Raw genomic sequence first — 21,271 nt, 5'->3', positions numbered from 1 at the left:
ATGCCTCGCGACTATCCAGTAATGGGCTGTAATCTCAATTTGATGTGGGTATAGAGGCACGTGTAGTATGTAGATATATATATTGTATATTTAAGGGTGGCGAAAAAAAACCGACTATTTTTTTTTTTCGAGTCTCGTGTGACAAAATGTTAGTTTTTGATGTTTTAAGAGCCCACTCTAAAGGACAGTTCAAAAAAAAATTTTTAAGAGGTTGCTCCACATTTTTTAAAACGTCAGAAATCGTCGAAAATTGTTTTTTTTTTTAAATTTTTTTCTCGTTACGGTATAATTTTATAGACAAAAAAAAAAAAATAATTTTCCGAAAGTTTCAGTTAAAAATTTGAATTCTGAAAGGTCGCTCATAATTTTTTTTCAATTTTTTTTGTGCATTTTTTTTAGATCTTTTCGAGCGACCTTTTAATATTCATATTAAAATTTCATAATTTTTTTTTCTTTAATTTAGTAAGAAAGAATCGATAACAATACACCACGACGTGAATTAAAAATCAAACAAAATACTGAAGATATAATTTTTTTAATTTAACTTTTCGACGATGTTTGACATTTTAAAAAATTTGGAGCTACCTCTTAAAATTTTTTTTGTCGAGCTGTCCTTTGGAGTGGGCTCTTAAAAGATCAAAAACTAACATTTTGTCACACGAAACTAGAAAAAAAAAAATAGTCGGTTTTTTTGCGCCACCCTAATATATATATATATATATATATATATATATACGTATGGACAGGAAAATTATCATCGTCGACCTCCCTTTTCACCGACCTAATGGTTCTGATCCTTTCGCGAAAGAAGCTTTCCAACGAAAAAACAAAAAACAATCATGATCAAGTCCGTGAAAAGTTTCGCTCTTTTTACCCAAGGAAATGGAAACTGAAGACCATTTGGAACCCCTTTGGCTGAATCAATTGCTGCCCATTTTGATCGTCATTAATTTCCCGGACGGTCATCATTCCCAGTTACAATATCTAAGCATCTCTTTTCCGGTAACTCCTCTTTAAATCACTGCTGGCTGGACTCTTGAAAAGAACTTCTTTGATTCTACTTCGTAAAATGAACATCGTATGAGTATAACTAACGCTGAGCAATCAGCTTTGGCACAGTCTGCTTTACACGGATACAGTGATTCTGAGGTGAGAGTAATCAGGGTGGCCACAAATTTTTGAAAAAAAAAAAAAAAAAAAAAATCCATGACATTTCCAGGATCTTCAGGACCCAAGACCTAGTGTTCCCTGACATTTTGCTACTTCTAGTAAGTTACTAAAGCCTTAATTCTTCCAACCTTAGATGAAAAGGACCTTTTGGAACACCCCAAGAAATATTTCACGGTTCATCCGTAAGTCGATTTATCTTTCTTCTCGAAAATCAGTTCGTAATGAGATGATTAAAGGTATATACTAATGAGTAAGTCACCAAGATTGCCGATCATCCGAGGTATCGTCTCCACGGAAATTATGACGAGAGCTCATTTAACGAGACGTTCCATATATATTCAAACATCTGTACGATTTCCTGAGCTCCGAAGCTCAGAACCATGTAAAATCATCTTCGGACTTCTAAACTCCAGTGCTTGTCGGTTTCTCATACTTCACAAGCAATATCTGTGATTACTCTACATATTACGAACCAAGACTCTCGTACCATCCAATATGGAACATCGATACAACGTCGATACAATTTCCTCGCTTGGAATGAAAATTCACGGTTTGAAAAAGCTTTTTAAATCGATAAATTGACTTTCGGTCATTGTTCGATTATTACAAACGTGCTAATGACTCTGGAAATTTGAATATCGAGAAGAGTTTAGCTGACTCGATTTTAGCCGTCGTAAAGTTCTCTCACAATTTTTTTTTTTTTTTTTTTTTTATCAAATCTAATGTCCCACCAGGTAGAATTAATATTTACGTCATTTGTTAAATTTTTAGTAGTAAATATGACATAAATTTTTCTAATTTCAACATTTAAATTGTTACATCGATATTTAATTTGTAATTTTTACTTTTTCTTCATTCGGTAATGGATTTTGAAAAATGTTCCAGTCAATGAAAAAAATTTTAGTGGACCTGGCGGGAAATTTTTCTTCTAACCATATGCCAGAAGTCATTTCCAGACCCATTCATCCGTCCCTCCGTGCTCTTATGGGCAGCGCCTCTGCGTGCTTTAAAAATTCCAAAACCCAGCGACCCTTATTAACTTCAGAAACAGACTCTGTGCCGATGCACGCCTTTTCAGCGTCCTTTTTCCGAAGGGTGAGTAAAAATATGGAGCCTCCGACACCCCTTGAAATTGATATTGTTTCGGGGGTGGGAAAAAGGAAGAAGCTAAAGCCCCGGCACGTTGTAAAAGTCAAGCTTCAAACGAAACCCTCTACCTTTCACCACCGCACTTTCACCTTCTTCATTTCACCTTGTTCTCTCACTTTTTTGCGGTATCGAATCGCAACCCTTGCGATATGGTAAACCATCTTTCGTTCTTTCCCAGCGCTTATTTTAACCCCCGTAAAAAAATTTGTATCGATACAGAACAACCCCCGGAAGGAGTTATGAAATTTGGATTAATCATTTTCGTCAGATTTCTACCATTTTTTTAACGATGATAATTAGAACAAACTTTGGTTTTTTAATGGTGGTTTGATCCAGAAGATAAAAAAAAGAAGATAGATAGATAGATAGAGAGAGAGAGAGATAGAGAAAGAAAGGAAAAGGAAGAGGAGCAAAACTGGCTGCTTGAAGAATTGAACAATTCGATAAGTTTAGAATCGTTGAGTGGTTCGGAATAAAATCAATCAAACTCGTGAAAAAGATATGAAAAAGTTTTGGGTAGTCCGTAAAAAGGATCGCGAAAGGAGTGCCTGCGATGCAAGATACAAGAAAGGAAGCATTACGTATTGTTCGACTTTATATGATAAAATTTTGCCGAAAAACTTTTCGGAAGATAAGAAATTTCTTTCTTTCTTTTTTTTTTTTTTTTTATTTATTTCGACAGTCAAGTTTGACTTTCACCATCGAAACGATCGCGTTCCCAAAATTCCGAATCCCGAACAAACTAGGAATGCGTTTCTCCAAAAATTCAATTTAACAAGCCTAAAAAATTTCTTCCCCGGATAAAATCCCCCCAAAAAAACAAAAAAAAAAAAAAAAAAAATTCAAAATCAAAACGTACGAAATCGACGATCAAAAGTGTAATTTCGACGATTCGATGATCGCTCTGGGTAAAACCGTAAATAAAATTCTAGCGGGGGAGATTTTTTCCGAGGTGAATTTTTTTAAAAAGAATATCGTAAACGATAAAAATTTTCATTCCAACTCAACTTTCAACTCATTAATTGCATTCTGTGACATACACCTGTACTTATAAAACACGTACAGTTTCCCTTACGCGATATGCACTTTGAATAGTATTTCACCCCAGTGGACGCGATACTTCATGTTGAATTATATAGGGTAACAGCATGTAACACACGTGAGAAAGTCCTGCATGCGGTAGAAAATTTCAATATGATTTAGCAGCCGAATCCTTCCGCCTTTGGGGATTCTCCCTCGTATAGGTATCTACCCACCTATACCCGAGAATTCGGACTTCCTGTTCCGTTCTACTCCTCACCGATAGAGGATGCGCGATCGATCGATTCAACCGCTAGAGTCGCCTTCCCGGATTTTTACACTGATTCCAGACGATTTATGGCTCGCGATCGGCCTAATTCTATCTTCTCGTGAAGAAGGGTGGGTCGGTGGTGAGGAGGGGGGGGGGGGGAGGGGATGAAGGGATGGAGATACTGCACGGCGATCCTGGATTGGATTGGATCGAAGTATAACGCTCAGAGCAGCCTAGTCCTCCGCAGCCTCTTTGGAACGACTTATACTTATAGGCGAGCAGTGCTATGACTCGTTTTCTTTCCAACCTGGCAGAGCCAGGCCATTTCTACACCCATACCGTAACCATATTTCAAGTCCATTGTTCGCTGGTACGATCTTGAAGGAATTTAATCGAGCGACCAATCGCTTATGCGACCATTGACTATCGGCGTACGTTGATATAGGATATCATGTAGAGTTACAGAATTGCCGGAATATTTCAGAATTTCATTCCATTCCTTTACTTGTATATATATATGTATATATCACTTTGAACATTATTTTTCCGAATTTATCAAGTTTGAGGAAAAGTTTCGGGTGCAGACTTTGGTGGATTGTGATTTTGTGTCGATCGAAGAATTGTGTTGATTGTTGATGTGACACTAACGAGTGCCGATGTGACTCTTGTGTTCAATGTTATACTTCAACACTTATGTTCAGCATGGATCTGATAATTAAATTCAGTGTTAATCTGACACTTACATTCGATGCTAATCTGACATTTTTATTCCACGTCAATCTAACACTTATGATCAATATTATATTCCAACACTTTTCTCAATACGGATCTGATAATTGAATTCAATGTTAATCTGACACTTACATTCGATGCTAAACTGACATTTTTATACCACGTCAATCTAACACTTATATCCCATGTCAACGCAATATTCATATTTAATGTCACGCTGACACTTATATTCAATATCAAAATATAACACTTATGATCAATATTATATTCCAACACTTATTTTTAGTACGGATCTGATAATTGAATTCAATGTCAATCTAACACTTACATTCGATGCTGATCTGACATTTTTATTCCACGTCAATCTAATATTCATATTTAATGTCACGTTGACACTTATATTCGAGCTGAAACGTATATTCAAAAGCTGACACGTATATTCAACGTCAAAATCTCACACTTATGATCAATTATCAATATTCCAACACTTGTGTTCAGTATGAATCTGATAATTAAATTCAATGTCAATCCAACACTTATATACGATGCTGATCCGACACTTTTATTCCATGTCAATCTGACACTTATATTCGATGTCAAAATCTCACACTTATATTCAATGTCAAAATCTCACACTTATGATCAATTATCAATATTCCAACACTTATGCTTAGTATAAATCTGATAATTAAATTCAATGTCAATCCAACACTTATATACGATGCTGATCCGACACTTTTATTCCAAGTCAATCTAACACTTATATTCAATGCCAAAATCTGGCACTTACATTCCATGTAAATCTGATATCATCGAACATTTATTTTTAACGTGAATCTAAGACTCCTGAGTGTTCAACTTGGACTGCAATCGACCACAAAAACTTTTTCAACAGTAAAAACCTAGAAATTATTCTGTCTTAGACTTACCTATACAGCGGTTCTCCGTCTGCTTCCTTAAACCAAAGTACCATAGAGACTGCGTCGTTTTCATCACGTGGCTGGATATCACACGGTAAAATTCCTTTCTGCCCAGCGACTCCTTGCTCGGAAATGACGGGTACTGTAATAAAAAAAAAAAATCAAAATTTACCACACCCAAAAAAAATTTACTCACAAAAATTTCATTTAAAAAACTGCCGAGTCACTACCAGCGAAAAAAATGACTGCCAGTGAAATAATGAGCCAAGATAGCCACAGACACCTGTAAAATCTGAAAGCCCTGTACCTAAACGTGTTGGAATTTTTTTTCCCCAAAGAAAATTTGTGGCCAGCCTACATTCAGATGAACCAGATGCAACATCCCGTTGGTACTTCAGAGGGACAAGAGGGGTTCGGCGGAATGGAAAGTTTGATCTCAGAGTGTGATAGTGAATAACATTATCTGGAAATACGAGCCAAGTTTGGTTAGAGGGTGAGACGTTCTTCGGGTCATTTATATGCCGATGCATATAGCAAACAGGGATGTCGGAGAAACATGGCGACCGACGCAGCGAATATTGCAGGAGAGGCGAGTGGGTATAAGCCAAGCATGCAAGGACAGGGAGGCAACATTTACGGCGAATGGGCCCTGCTCAGGCTCGCCATATAAGCAAAACTGGCATTTTTCCCATAAAATTCCGAACACCGTCAGCGTGACTATGGGTAGGTACCTGTCGAGTTACAGCTTCTCGTTACGCAGGCAGACGAGATGAACGTTCGACGTTGGGTGTGTGTAGTCACGTGACGGTATAACCGGCGGCCATATACACGCCGCAATGAGACCCACCTTTCGGGACTAACCGGAACTTTTATTCGCCTTATGGTTTTAGGGATCGTACCACGTAACCGCGTCACCAGCCGCTCGTATTATGAGCTAGGGTGAAATAAGTCGTTGTAGGTGCAAATTTTGTGTCCGCAGAAATTTTCTAGGTTAGAAAGAGGCGAGGAAACGCGATGAGAAATGGCGGGAATAATAATCCTGATTGTTAGGGGTTTATAGCTAGTCGGGAGACCGAGGAAAAGCGATTTTTCAAAGACTTTTCATAAAAAGATAATCAGTTTTTTAATAGAAAATATTCACACGTTTATTTCTGACGTTTTTTGTTTGTAAGAATAATTTTTTTTTAAACTGCTAGAGCGGATTGCCGGAAAGTAAGTAAGTTTTGCGGTAAGTAATATATTATCTCTGGACTGGATCGTACAAAATTAAAAAAACAAAAAAGATTTTGTTAAAATAAGGTTTGATCTGGTCTTCAATCGAAGGAACAAGATGAATATTAATTTTTAACAAAACGGTGGCTTCTCAACATCAACACAAAAATCTGTTTTCCATAAAAATTTTCATCCAAATTTGTTTATAAAATGGTAAATATTTATCAGTGAGAAAGTAACCTTCGATCGAGTACTGAAAAATATATTCATAATGCTTGTGTAAAAATTTGAGACCTTTTTCGAGAAATTCTGCTGACAGACTTTGAAAAGATATATTTTTTCGAAAACCGCGTTCGAAGTTTCAAAGGCACTTTCAAACACTCCGAGACGTTTTTGCAAATGTTCGCGTAACTTGAAGAATATTTCTCGGATTGACATGAAATTTTCTGTGTACATACACTTAAATGTATTTATAATTCATATTTAATAAAAAGTTCATGTGGTTATATAATTTTATGCCTCGTTATTTCAAAAATTTCAGGGGATTCACTTTGCCCTCAAATTTTTAAGGATATCAAAAATTTTTCCCCACTCTCCCTCTTGCATTAAGAAAATGAAATCAATAAAAAAAAAAATAGTATTTCTCTTCTTTCTCGTATATTAAAACTATTTTTTAATCCAAGAAAAATTTCCTTCATATTGAAACCGTACAATGAATGAAAAACGAACTTTTTTTTTCTTGCATCTCGCTTCCGAATCGAGGTGCAGATCAAGTTCAGCAAACGAAATGAAAATAAGGGATGAAATATAAAGTAAATATGGCTCCGTAAAAAAAAAAAAAAAAAAAAAAAAAACCTCCCATCCCTCAACATTTTTTCGATCCCGGTTCTCTGATATGTGCAATCTGAAACCCTCTAAAATGGATTGAAAGAAAGGATCCACTTGAATATATCTATTCTCTCACACCTTGAATTTGAATTTCTTTTTCTCTCCGTCAGCAGACCAAAAGCTGTATTTTCGGTTGAAGTGATCTCTAAAAGCGTGAACCTTGCTTTGGAATAAGGAATAAAAATCTCAGGTATATAACAAGATGTGAAACAGACTGATAACAGGAATCTTTAATACGTTGTTTAACCCTGTTTGCCCTGTTTTAGTTGAAAAAGTGAATTTTCGTTTCCGTTCGTTTCACTATAGATAGTAAAATTCTTTAACCCCTTCAATTAGGTTTTCAATTTCTTCAACATTTTCCTCGTTACTCTCATTAGTAGGTATATACGACAAAGTTGAAGTCATTGAGAGTCGAGATGTTCCCGCGCCCTCAAAGATCGCCCATAAATATTTAAGTAGTAAAAGAAAAAAAGTAGTTCAAGTCTAAGGACGCCATGAAGCAATCCCTCGAGATGTCGCGCAACCGTACCATTAAGGGGGGGGGGGGGGGGGGGGGGGGGATCGTGAAAATGATCCGGGGAATTCCCCTGCCTCAAAGATACTTGTAGACTTTTTTCTTCCGCTAAAGTATTATGCCGTCGAAATTCGATCGTTGTAATAAAAAAAAAAAAAAAAAGAGTCAACGTATCAATTTCCGAAAAGAAAAAAAGAAAAACGTTCCGACTATAAAAATACCAAAGGTTTTCAGCGTTGAACGAATTTTGGAAATTTGACTCGAAGATCGAAGTTACCTTCATTGAACCAAATAGTCAATTCAAAAAAGGTCTGAATTAAAAATATTCGGGATACGGGTGTATTTTTTTAATTTTACGTTTTCAAAATTTCAAGTTTTTTGCCTGTTCCTCAAGAAACGCTATCGATAGATAAAAAAATTACTTGACCATCGCGTAGATCGAGAAATCCTACATCGAATTACGTCCTCGTAAGAAATTAAGAAAAAAGAAATTATTTCACAAAAATTCTCCAAATGTCGTCGATAAGTGGAATTTCTTTTTTTCGTTAATTTATTAATCCGATTCCGTTTCCGACATACGAAGACATAATTTGATCTAGAATTTTCCTTCAAGTGACTTTTCCATCTATCGATAAAAATTTTCGATGAAAACGCGGAAGAAAAAAAAAAAACCAAAGAAAAAAAAAAAATTTCTCAGAACGCCGTTTACGCAGTTCAAAAATGACTTCGAATTTCAATTCCCGAGGGTCTAAATTCCGAAGATTTTTAATCCAGACCTATTTCGACGTGAATAAATATTGCGGATTTGTCGGGAAAGCAAAGATGTGCAAAAAATGTTTAAAATTCTTTACTTTGACGATGATTTCATGTAACGTGAGTTCAGTTTCAGACAAGTTCCGAGTTTTCAGAGATTTGTTCGAATCGAATTTGTAACGTTTAAGTTTTAACGACTTAAAAACCGGTTTGATCGAGTATTTTCCGGATGAAATCCGGGAGCTAAACGCGTCCGTAACAATTTCCCGGAGTGATTTCATTGTCCGGCTGTTAACAATTACTGTTGTACGTTGGTACGTGTCTAACGTCGTTCAGGAAGCTCGGACTTTCTGAGTTCTAAGGACTTTCCCAGGCTTTGTTTCGCACGAAAGTGTCAGGATTTCGCGTCCTCGTTCGTTAATCGCCTCGCCTGTTCACGAGTGTCGAGTTCTTTTTTTCCAGGACAAGGAGAACAGCAAAGCTGGCAAGTAGAATTCGAAATCCGTTTCGACATTTTTCCGCCGAAACTGCCAAGGCGTTTCCGGTACCGTCAAAAACAACCCCTGAAAGAATGTCGTGCAATCGAGGCGTGAAATACCGCAAAAGCTGAGAAGAAAGAAGAGAATTCTTATAATAGAACGGAGTGAAAAAATCTCTCCCTTCTCTTTCTCACCGCGCTTTATGATCTTCCGGTTTAATTCCGTTTTGGATCGTCAATAGAATGCATCGAAATTCCGACGTTTAAATGATTACCGGATGTGCCGAAAGATTTCCACTGATCGTAAGTAGAGAAAAACTCGGGAACGCGAAAGTAGGGTGACGTAGGGTGGGTAAAAAAAACCGACTGTTTTTTTTTTTTCACTTTATACTCTGAAAAATCGGTTGCTATACACCTTTAAAAAATACTCACCAAATATGAGCTCTTAATTTTGATAGGAAGGTTCTCCGCTTTATAGTTTTCCATTTATTCCTCGGTATTAGAAACGAATATTTATATCTCTCTATTAAATGTTCGTTACAAAATATCTCTTTTCATAATCTTGTAGGAAATTGAACGCTCTACAAAAAAGGTTTTTTTATAATTTTTTCGTAAACCTCACCGTTTAAAAGATATCAAAGGTTTAAGTTTTATTATTTTAAGACAAATTTCTGTTTTGCTTATGAATTTTATAACGCGTTAAAAAAATTTTTTTTTATGAAATGCGCAGTTCATATTTTTGTAGGAAATTAACTGTTCTACAAAAATGGTCTCTTATGATTCGTCGATTAAATTAAGCGTTTCAAAGATATTCATCGTCAAACTCCAATGGTTCCAAATTTTAACAGTTTTTGATTGATAATTCAGAAAATTTCAATCCAGTCTATGAGTTTTAGGGAAATTTATACAAATTTGAGTTTCTATGAACAGAGAAATGTTTTAAACTATTTTTCTAGTTCTTCTTTTAGTCGTAAACATGTTTAGTTACATCGATAAAAACTCTCATTAGAACTGAACACCTCACTTTGACATCAAGACAACTGAGCTCTTTCCATTCTCACCGTTTCAATTGACTCACCCTGTATATAAACGCCAAGTATTGGTGTATGAGGGTGAGGCACAAGAAGGTATCCCTGAAACACAGCGATAAAGCAGGAGGAATCGGTAACCAAACAATCCAAAGCCAAATAAGGACTATCGGATGGACTCGAAAGCTGAACAAAGTCAGAGAACGATTGGCTCGATCCTGAGGGTATAACTTGAAGAAATAAAACACGAGGGATCAGCCTGTGAGTTGATGAAACGAAGAAACTTCTCACCCTTCGAAAAACACTCACCTTCACTTTCAAATCACGAACTAAAAATTGAAATTAAAGAGCAATAATAAGCCAAGAATTAAAATCAAAGAATTTTCTCGCCACATTTTTCATCACCATGACAAGGAAACGAAAAACTTTCGAAATAATCTCAGAAACGGTTGAATAAAAAAATCTAAAACTCACAGGATTCTTACAGGATAAAAAAAACCACCACGTCCTGTTTAATTTGGACTTCCGTTTTTACCGGAAATGAATCGATTTTCAATGTTTAACCAACAAACCTATCCTTTTCCCTCCTTATTACTGTTTTTCTACAACAAACTTCTCAAGTTTTATGTAAATAACGTATAAATCTTCAGTTTTTTCAAAAAACTTCCCAAACTTTTTAATTCCACTGTCACGTCCTATCAGTTCCAGATTTTTCACTCTACATAGTTTCCAAGATCTTTTCTTCGATTTTGAAAAACAGTTTTTCCGGCTTACTTCTGTGTCTTTTTAATCAATCATACTCCGTTTCACGTGTCTATCGGTAAGTCATGGCGTCGTCGTTGTACATCCGGTTATATACAGGGTGGTACGATGCAGGAGATAATCGAGGGTTTAGTATCAGCCCGAAAGCGTCTGGCGTATCCCTGCCAATTGGTTATCATACTAATTGAGCCTGACTATCCGCCAGCATTGCGGGCTAATGAGAATTACATCCCTTATACCATCGCCGATCCGTTCGGCTGCATCTATAGTGTTGGTAATTGTTGGACCTCAGCTTTGGTCCATAAACCATCGACCATAATAAACACGCCTCGACTCACCGCGTCGCGTCGTCGTCTCGTTTCGCCTCAATTTGTCGTCCTGACACAATTTTCAATCGCTCTGTATTGAATTCTGGATTATAAAATGCTTTCATTGTTTTCCTTAGCAAAAAAAAAAAAAGAGGTTTTTGGCGTTCCCAAAAGTTTTTTGCGCATACACTTTCGTCGCGGGAGATTGAAAGTTTTTTTTCTCACGACAAATACTTTCATGATCTAAATTTTTTTTTTTTTTTTTTTTTTTTTTTTGGTAGAAATTTTTGATTCCATTTTTTTTTTTTTTTTTCTAGTCATTCGAAAATCAAAAATTTCGATTTCACCAAAGTCCCCCCGCCCGCCCTCCCCGTAATGGGAAATTCATGTGACAATTTTTCAAAGTACAATATCGAACTGAACTGAAAATATATACACGATTTTGAAAAACGACAAAATCCTGCATTCGCGGAGTGTAAAAATTTTGAGTGTTGCTGTTCGTTGAGCCCTCGATTCGTATACGCTTGAAAAAATCGTGAGGAAATTTTTTATACCTGCGGTGAATAAAAAAACACAACGAAACAAAGAAGAGAAAAAGGAACCGGAAGAGAAGAAAAAAAAAAAAAACGAAGACAATGGAAAAATTTGACGAGCTTGGGGATCTGCTGGTTCAGACGTCATGAATAATTCAGCGCTGTAGAATCGTCACAATTCAACGTAATATCATAATATAATGTACTGAAAATTCTTCTGACCCTTTTCAGAACAGACTTCCTCATTCTTTGAACATCGCTCGTGCATAACGCTCAAAAATTTTTCGTATCCAACCATAATAACAATAATAACAATAATAACTATGACGATAAAAAAAAGATAATAATCTGTGATAATAAATTTGAAAAATATGTTGTTCTTTTTTTTTTCATTCGAAACAGTATATTCGAATTGCAGGTTATAAAAATCTGTTAAATAATTAAAAATCATGATATTGTTTTGCAGTTGGTTTATGCTTAAAATCCTCGAGGGAAAAATTTTATAGACTCCGTTCTATAAAACGAGGAATCAAAGTAACCTTCGGAAACTTATTTTTTTTTTTTTGGTCTATAAAATTATACCGTAATGAGAAATTTTTTTTTTTTTTTTTTTCAAATCGATCTTTGACGATTTCTGACGTTTTAAAAAATGTGGAGCGATCTGTTAAAAATTTTTTTTCCAGCTGTCCTTTGGAGTGGGCTCTTAAAACATCGAAAACTAACATTTTGTCACACAAGACCCACAAAAAAAGAAAAAAATAATCGGTTTTTGCACCACCCTAATATATATGTATAAAATTTTGTAACTGGCCAGAAGTTAAATAACGCGGTGAAAATTGTTGGGGGGAAAGAGAAAAAAAGAGATGATGAGAAAAAAAAAAAAAAGAAAAAAAGGTAACGAATAATAAATTTTTTCGAACACCGTTGCAATCGTGGTGGATTTTAATAATGAGACAACGGGGGTAATTTAATTACACTCTGCGGGTAATTAGGGTGAGGAGGAGAAGGATCTTTGCCGAGTAACCGCGGAGAATTTCTGGACCGTGAGATCAGCCGCGCTCACCTTCTGGTAAATATCAGGGCGCTACTTCCGCCGCAACGTTTTTCCGCAAATTGGGCATAAATTCTATGCGGTGAGGATTTTCTCGAGCTGTTTTCTACCTCCCCGCGGTTTTTTCCGAACGACCAGCGGTGGTCTCGAATTTGCGAGGGAAATAAATATGTACATTAGGGTGGTCCTTATTTTTTTTTTTGGGGCGGGGGGGGGAGGGGGGGGGTTGACGAATTTTTTTTTGACACTTCATCTCCCCCAAATCAACTTCAAACAATTAAATAACAATTACAATTACCTAATTTATAGTTTTTCAGATTTTCACCTAAACTCTTAAGATATTTTTATGGAAATAAAATGGGGAAAAACTTTTTTTTGTCAGTAGATATTTTATTGTTGAATTAATGATGTTGAAAGGAAGAAAAACAAAATTATTTTTTTTGTAACTGTGAGCTTTCGGTCGGTATGAGTACTACGTAGGTACGTACCGTCTGGGACAAAAATTTTACACCCTCGGAATCTCCGACCTTTTGTTTTTTTTTTTTTTTCTTTTTTTTTTGTTTCATCATTTAGATGAAGTGCAATTCGTCTAGATTAAATTTCGCGGTTAAAGTTTTTTAAAAAAATATCGTTATTCTTGAAAAAAAAATATATTTCATACCGAAGAAACAAGTTTTTCCCATCTTATTTCCATAAGAAACTTCGATCACGAAGCGAACTGTCCAAGAGTTGAGGTTGAAAATCTGAAGAAAAAAAAATTAGGAAATTCTTTTCGAAATATTTTGAACTTGATTTGGGGGATGGAGGCGGCAAAAATTCATCACCACCTTGTATATCCGAGAAAGAAGAAGAAGAGAAACGTGTGTGCGTGTGTGTGTGTGTGTGTGTAGAGGAGAATGAGAAAAAAAATTATAAAATAAGTTAGAAACGGAAAAGTTTTACTCATTTCTTACCATCTCAGAACTGACTTCGGTATTGCGCAGGAAATAACAAAATTTTGCCTCGATTAACCCTGAGGGTTGGAATGAAACAAGATGTATGTTGTACATACGTATAATAATATCGTAGCATATACCTATATATGTATAGGGTAACGAACATCCCTTTCTGATAGCCAGAGGATACAAATTTCACCCCCGCATATAATATGCGGATTTTCTCGTTCGCGGATTTCGTTCGGGCAAAGCTGTGTGGTTTTTTTTTTTTTTTTTTTTTGGTTTTTTTTTTTTTTAACTCTATTTCTCTCTTTCTTTTTCTTTTTTTTCCCCCTCCAATTCACGGGAGGAAACCGTCCTCGGGGATACTTTTGACGCGACGCAAATATTGATAGAGGAAAGTATCCTTTTCATGGAACAACCTCCGCTTGGTATTAAAGGGGTGGGGGGAGGAGGGAAAAAAACTGTTTGTCCCAGTATTTTTCGTTATATTTCAACAATTTTTATAACGTTATACGTATATATATATATATATATACACACACACATAATACGCGGTTTTGCGCATAGAAAAAGATCCGAGCTCTGGAGAATTGTAATAAAACGAAGAAAAGTAAAATTCGACGAATGAAGTTTTTTTTCTCCCTCTCCCTCCCACCCTCCCACCATCAACGATATCGTATTTTCTACTTTGAAAGAGGATTACATATTATACGTTCATGTGTGGATATATTTTTAATTTTTTTTGTTTTCGTTTTTTTTTTTTTGCTCACGGTCGTTCGCAAGTAACGAACGAATAAAAATCGCGAACTGCAATTTTTCTCACCCTGTGGGGATGAGAGAGATAGAGTAGAAAAAAAAAAAAAAAAAAAAGCGATCGCGTTTCTGCTTTTGATATAATATCTACCTTCGGTCGCGACGTTTGTTTTTTTTTTTTTTTTTTTTGTTTTTTGTTTCTTTCTTCCGCAACACGGTACTGAAAAGCGACGGAAAATCTCGATGCGACGACGGTATTACGTCGTGGTTAAAATATAAAATATAGAGGGAGACATTTTACTCGGAAAAGTGTTGAAGCTCGTGAGTGAAAATTTTATCCAATTAGCGGCATCCCTCAAAATTTTTGACGCTTTTTTACTCCTCCTCCGAGGCTCCTTTCAACGAGTTCGCGTATCGGGCTTTCGGAGTTTGTCACTGCAGCGGAAAAGCGTTCACAGCTAACAGCAGGGTTGAATTACTGCGGGAAAAATTACTTTCAAGCGAATCCGATGACAATATTGGAAGGCTTCAAATTTGGACGGCGCAATTCGATGATGATTTTTGTTGTGTTTTTTTTTGTTTGTTTGTTTTTTTTTTGTTTTTTTTTTTTTTTTTTACCTCGTAGTCTGCATCTTGACAGAGGCGGGGTTGAAATTTGAAATTTGAAAATTTCCGAGAACGAGAGAAAATTTTAAATTCTGAGTTTTTTTGGTGGTGATATACTTCAAGTAAGGAAATCAAACTCTGACGAAACAATCAAAGTTGCGAAAGTGCAAATTTCCCGAAGGACAAAATACCGAAATGGTGTAACTTGGACAAGTCAAAGTTCCGAAAGTGCGAAAATGAGAAAATTTTAAGACTCGAAAAATCGAAATTCCGAGCGATCGAAGATTTTTATTATTGTGAATTTTTGGTTCGGTGAAATTTCACCGATTTGATCCTTTTTCGTTTTGGATTACCGATATTTTTACCTTCGTAATCCTGATTATTCTGATTTTCAGTTATTCCGAATTTTCACACCAACTCATCATCGAACAAACCCCACGCTGTGTGAGTAAATTACAACTTTTCGAATTCTATTCCGTCGAAAATCAATTTTTCGTAAATTTGTTCGATATCGTGACTTTGAGTTTTGAAAATGAAAAAAAAGTTTCTTATAACTTTAATTTCTTCACTTCAACTTTCGCCGCCAAATAATTCGTAATTACTCGCTTTCCGAACTTTTCAATCTCAAATTGTATCAAAAACCATACCGTCGGTCGGCGATGATTTTCTCTTTTGATTTTCGCTCCATTTCCAAAAATTCAAAAGATCGACAAACTAATCGCTATTAAGGGTTGTTTCACGTCGGCGAAAAAATGCTGACGAATGAAACACAGAGAGAGAGAGAGAGAGAGAGAGAGAGAGAGAAAAGCAGAAGAAACAAACCACCCCTTCCCGATCGATCGATCAAGGAAAATGCCTATTAACCCTCAATTACATTTATTATTTCTCGTGGAAATACTCGTTAGTCAACCAAAAACTGGATCATCAATTTTCACCCAATTCCGCCTCTGTCACTGCGTCACTCATTCATTCTACGACTCGACTTCCTCCCCCTTCCTGCGGACTTCGAAGAGATCCAAACCCCGCCTAAGCTTAACCCGTTTATTAAGGTCTCGAATGATACCTCATTTGTTTCAATCGCTGCCCAAGTCTTTCAATCGTGCCGAGAAATCAACGAACCAATGAGTATATACATATATATATATATAGTATCACAAATTCGCCCCATTTATTCATTCCCGCATTGTCTGCTTTTTTTGCTGTTTATTTTTCTTTCTTTTTCTTCCTTACTTTCTTTCTTTCTTTCTTTTTTTTTTCACCTTTACTTTCACTTTTTGTATTTTATCTACCTTCGCGATTCACTCGTTTCGATTTTTCCGAATCGCTTTGACTTTGCTCGCTTCTTCTTTCGGTATAATTATTCGCCTGTATTTTCCTTAATTACGTTCATGGGGCGGGTCGGGTGGGGGGGGGGGGGGGGGGGGGTAAAGCCCCCTCGATACGTCAATGGGGAGAAAAAGATCAGGACAAAGTGGTCTCTGAAAATTTTTTGCTTAGTCCACTGGTTCAATAATTATTCGAGCTCAAAGTTTGATTTTTTTTTTCTTCTTTTACAAAATTAGCAATATTATCAAGCATATTTGAAAGATTAGAAGTTACTCGATGAAATACATTGTATTTTCTTTTTTCTTTTTTTTTTTGCACCCTATTTTATTCAAGAGCAATTTAAGTGATAAAATTATATGTTAAAATCTCAACAGATGGGAATCGAGAATTATTTTTTACTGTTATTAATCGATATTAAGAGATTGATGAAACTCTCGAAGAATTCAAAAAAAAAAAAAAAAAACTCCAAGGTACACACGAGCTTTAACTCTTGACTAAATTGTTATTTAATTTCAAAATTTCTGACCATATTTTCACGTTTTAAGCCTGGATCATTAAAACAAATAATAATAGTAAAAAAAAAAACAAAAAAAAAAAAAATCACACGCCCGTTTACCTTTTTCAACAGTAAAAGGTCGTTAGACAGCGCTCACGATCTTATCCCATTAGACACGCGAAATGACGAGTATCCTAAAAGCATTCGTAAGAAAAATTTGACACACTCAGGGAAATTGTTTTCCCCGTGTTATTGCCGATCGAGTAGAAAAGAGAAGGAGAGAAAAGAGGAAGGAAAGAAAGAAAGAAAAAACATCACCACCTCGCGTATTTCTTATCCGGTACCATCACCCTGTTCAGAAACGTCATCAATCACTCACCGTCAATAATTCAATCACTCGCCTCAATCTAACCTAACGAACACCACATCACTGGTCATTCCAAAACCTGAAGTGCAGCACGGTGAAGTGAATTTAGTTTTACAACTTCGATTTACGGTGTCTTGGGACGTTTCTTTTTTTTCTTTATGTTACGGTCAAACTTTCGTTCCAACATCGATACAACGGATAGGAGAAGATATCGGATTCGTTGTAAATGGATCCCATTGACGCACTTATTGGCAAACGTTCTACCGAGTACCTTTTCCTTCTTTTACCTTTTATCGGCGACGAAACTCACGTTACAAAAGCAGACCGATGAGGTTCACGATGAGGTTCACAAAGTGAAACTGACACCGTGTTTAACGTTTTTACTTTTTACGATATTTCAACCCTCTACGGTGGCTTTTGATCATCCAAGTTTTCCCGTTGAAACTCGCATAAGGTCTTCCACTAATGGAGTCTATCCTCAGGTGTAGTTTTTACGGAATCTACTACAATACTAACGAAACATTTCAGAAACCAAAATGTAACCGTGATGTGTGCCCCTTAAGGTGCTTATAAAGAAGCGTCGTACACCTCGAAACCGCGGGGATGCAAAACTCCTATATCGCTCAAGCGATTAGAGTGAAAACTTGGGCAGTTAATGCTTTATTTTAGCAAAAAGTGGAGCGACTTTTTACTTTGTCAAAATTTTGAAAAAATTTTTACAGATTGGTTACCACCCACAGAAATTGGCTAAATTTTCACAGTTGCACCGAATGGATTGAACTATCCGGTATGATGCCACTCGGCGGTGATGAAACACACATTTTGAGCCCAGTCCCATGAGATTTGATAGTGAAGTCACGAAATGGCAGCTGATCTAGTTTTCGATTACGAAGATCACCAAAATCTCATTTTGGTGACATTTGTCGGTAATTTCTTACCGACATTACACGCATACATTACCGGCGTGCGCGTAATGTCGGTAACAAATGTTGCCAAAATGAGATTTCGGTGTACTTCGTAATCGAAAACCAGATCAGCTGCCATTTCGTCATTTCACCATCAAACCTCATGGGACTGGGCTCAAAATGTGTGTTTCATCACCGCCGAGTGGCATCATACCGGATAGTTCGATCCATTCCGTGGAACTGTGAAAATTTGGCCAATTTCTGTGGGTGGTAACCAATCTGTAAATTTTTTTTCCAAATTTTGAAAAAGTAAAAAGACGCTCCACTTTCTGCCAAAATAAGGCATTAACTGCTCAAGTTTCACTCTGATCCCTTGAGCGGTATAAGAGTTTTGCATCCCCGCGTTTTCGAGGTGTACAACGGGTCTTTATAAGCACTTTAAAAGTACTCGCCTCTTAAGCAAGGTGCCAGGACTAAGTTTAGGATGTGGATAAGGTTGTGGTCATAAAGAGTCTCTGAGTCTAGTAGTGAGTCGACTTACAGATCGATCTTCTTTCTCTTCATCTTTTCATATCTTAATTTAATATCATAAATACTTTAAAGTATTTCTGTACTCCATTTTCTATCAATGTACCATTTTTGCCCAACATTGCAATGAAGATGAATAAACCATTATTATCACTGCTATTATTATTACTACGCCGCGTATGTCTACTATAGACATTCATTCGTGACCCGAGATGATTTGACGTTTCAGGTGTGTGGATGAAGAGCAAAGCTGACTAAAGTAGAAGGGAGAACATCCTGACAGCGATACGACGCGACGTGATGGTGTTTGGAACCGGTGATACCGTCGTACATCATAGAGCAATCCCATTCTGTACCGCTAACTAAATAGATCGGAAGCATGGCTTGGCCAATCAAGACAAACGTCAAAGTTGCCTCGTTACCGGTTTCAGGGTGTAAACTTTCCTGTAACCGTAACTTTGATCCCTCCACCTCCTCTACTCTCCGATTGAAAACTGTTCTGGATTGTTAACCGTGGCACCACTCTAAACTTTTGGCATTAATTGGAGCTGAAAAACGACGGGGTTACTTTATCAGTGCTTCTACTTCTTCTTTTATCCTTTTTTTTCTCTCTCTTTTTTTCTTTATTTTCAACCAACGAACGAGAGGAACGCCCCCCACCCCGTTAAACGGTGTGAGGGAATCGAAGGATATAAGCCTTGCAGGAGTTGATTCTCGTCCCTGGAGAGAGATAACCGGATAGAATTAGGGGTAGTTTAATTTCGAAGCGCGTTTTCGACGCTTCGACGAATTTGGCTGATCAACGTCTTGTCAACAGCTTTTAGTTCATTTTTTTCCCCTACAGTGAACACCATGGGTTCAATAAAGTGTTCGGCAGACCTTTGAAGGGGTATCTAAGTCTCGAAATTGTTTTTGTTTTACGGAATATGCAACAGATATTAGATCCGTCGTTTTGTTTTGTGAAGAAAAAGGACTTTTTTTTGGTGCGAAATTTCATTCATCAAAAAGTTGTCACCGAATAATACCCATTTTTTCATTTTTTATACACTCCGATACTTTGTGGATACAACGGCCAAAATTTTGATGCTGCAATGATCTTTTTTTTTAAATTTAAGCTGAAATTGTAACCTTTAAAATCGTATTTTTTATATTCGTGTCAGCAGATGGAGTTCGAGACTTATAGATTCGAGACTCCCTAATAGGCATTCAAATTTACCGTCAGATGGTAATTCAGGTAATCTACTGTTACTGTGCAATCATATTAGAGTCGATTGCTCGCTGATCTTAGACGAAGGACACAATTAATTTAATTTTTTTTTTCAACACCCTTCATAGATGTGAATCCCTAGTTTTTTCTATCTCCTTCTTTGTCTTTAGATGAGAATTTCAGCAGCGTGACGAGCACGTCATTTCCATACTATAATTAATACATCATATCATCTACATCTACCCTCGATTAAATATGCGGTCTAGAGTTCTCATCCCGTTACAGTTACTGTAAGTCGAATGATTTCGTCTTCAAGTTCAGACAGCGCATTAATTTCAAGATAGAATACAAAAGGTTCATTCCTTCAGGACGTCGCGTTACTAACAGAAATTAAAGATCCTAAAACACCATTGCTTCAATGAAAATTGTTTAACAATTGATTTACAATAATTTGTCAAACCGGAAGTTTAAGAACGTGGTAAAATATCGGCAAACATTCGACATTTCTCTAGAATATGAAGTAAAAAGTACATCGCACGTTTTAAGCTTATGAAGCATGCTTGAGTGCATCCATATTCGAGAAGTAACATCACGCGCACGTGGAAATCGAAAAGCAGGATACACTTCCAGTGACTTTAATTAATCCGAACGATTTCAAAGGCATGGGAATCGTATGGAAAAGCCTTTGAAGTTTGAATCCACACCAAGGACTTGCCAAGGAAATCGCAATCTGCTCCGTATCTCAACGTCAATATAATTGCTTCTTGGGATAAACTGACATATATATCGAGAACCATGAACATACTTATTATTGGTGTACATATACTTACTCGGGCGATCAAGTTCGTTGTTCAAAGCATCGTCGTCGAACAATTTCTTGATCGACCCAGCTGCGGTAATCGTCGTCAGTAAAATAACCAGATAAGTTGCAAAACTCGCGCGAAACATGACTGCTGACATGTCCTCAGCGCATTTTACAACCTCGACGAGTGCAGTTCGGTCCACTGCGGATGCTTGATTTCACTGTTTAGAACCGTCGTTTCTCATTACCCTCTACGAAATACGACAAACACTTTACGATAGTCGCGGTGAAAGCAATGATTCAAAGGAATCCTGTTTTATCGATCGAACCGAAGCACTAATTCAACGGAATTCTGTATTACCGATTGAATCGAAGCACTAATTCAGAGGATTTTCGTGTTATCGATCGAACCGAAGCACTAATTCAGTACAATTCGGTGTTGTCGATTGAGCTGGAGCACTAATTCAGAAGATTTTCGTATTATCGATCGAAACGAAGCACTAATTCAGAAGAATCCAGTATTATCGATCGAACCGAAGCACTAATTCAGAAGA

At 36.7% G+C, this 21,271-nt stretch overlaps 1 protein-coding gene across 3 annotated transcripts in view; it reads right to left on the bottom strand.

Annotated features, from left to right (window-relative positions):
* Positions 1-20,984, bottom strand: part of LOC124414078 (hemicentin-1-like) — a 169,466-nt gene extending 148,482 nt beyond the window's left edge. For 2 of the 3 annotated variants that reach the window (XM_046894981.1, XM_046894978.1), the window contains exons 1-2: positions 20,746-20,984; positions 5,272-5,404 (exon numbers count right to left, since the gene is read on the bottom strand). In XM_046894981.1, coding sequence (XP_046750937.1) covers positions 5,272-5,404; positions 20,746-20,875 — 263 coding nt within the window. In that variant the 5' untranslated portion in view covers positions 20,876-20,984. The remainder of the gene's footprint in view (positions 1-5,271; positions 5,405-20,745) is intronic. The other variant, XM_046894979.1, reaches the window with a different exon arrangement.
* Positions 20,985-21,271: the final 287 nt, after the last annotated feature.

Source organism: Diprion similis, chromosome 13 (assembly GCF_021155765.1).
Source record: "Diprion similis isolate iyDipSimi1 chromosome 13, iyDipSimi1.1, whole genome shotgun sequence".
In the NCBI taxonomy this organism is placed as follows: domain Eukaryota; kingdom Metazoa; phylum Arthropoda; class Insecta; order Hymenoptera; family Diprionidae; genus Diprion; species Diprion similis.
Note: the sequence above shows the minus strand (reverse complement) of the source record. Positions and strands in the feature narration are given on the sequence as shown.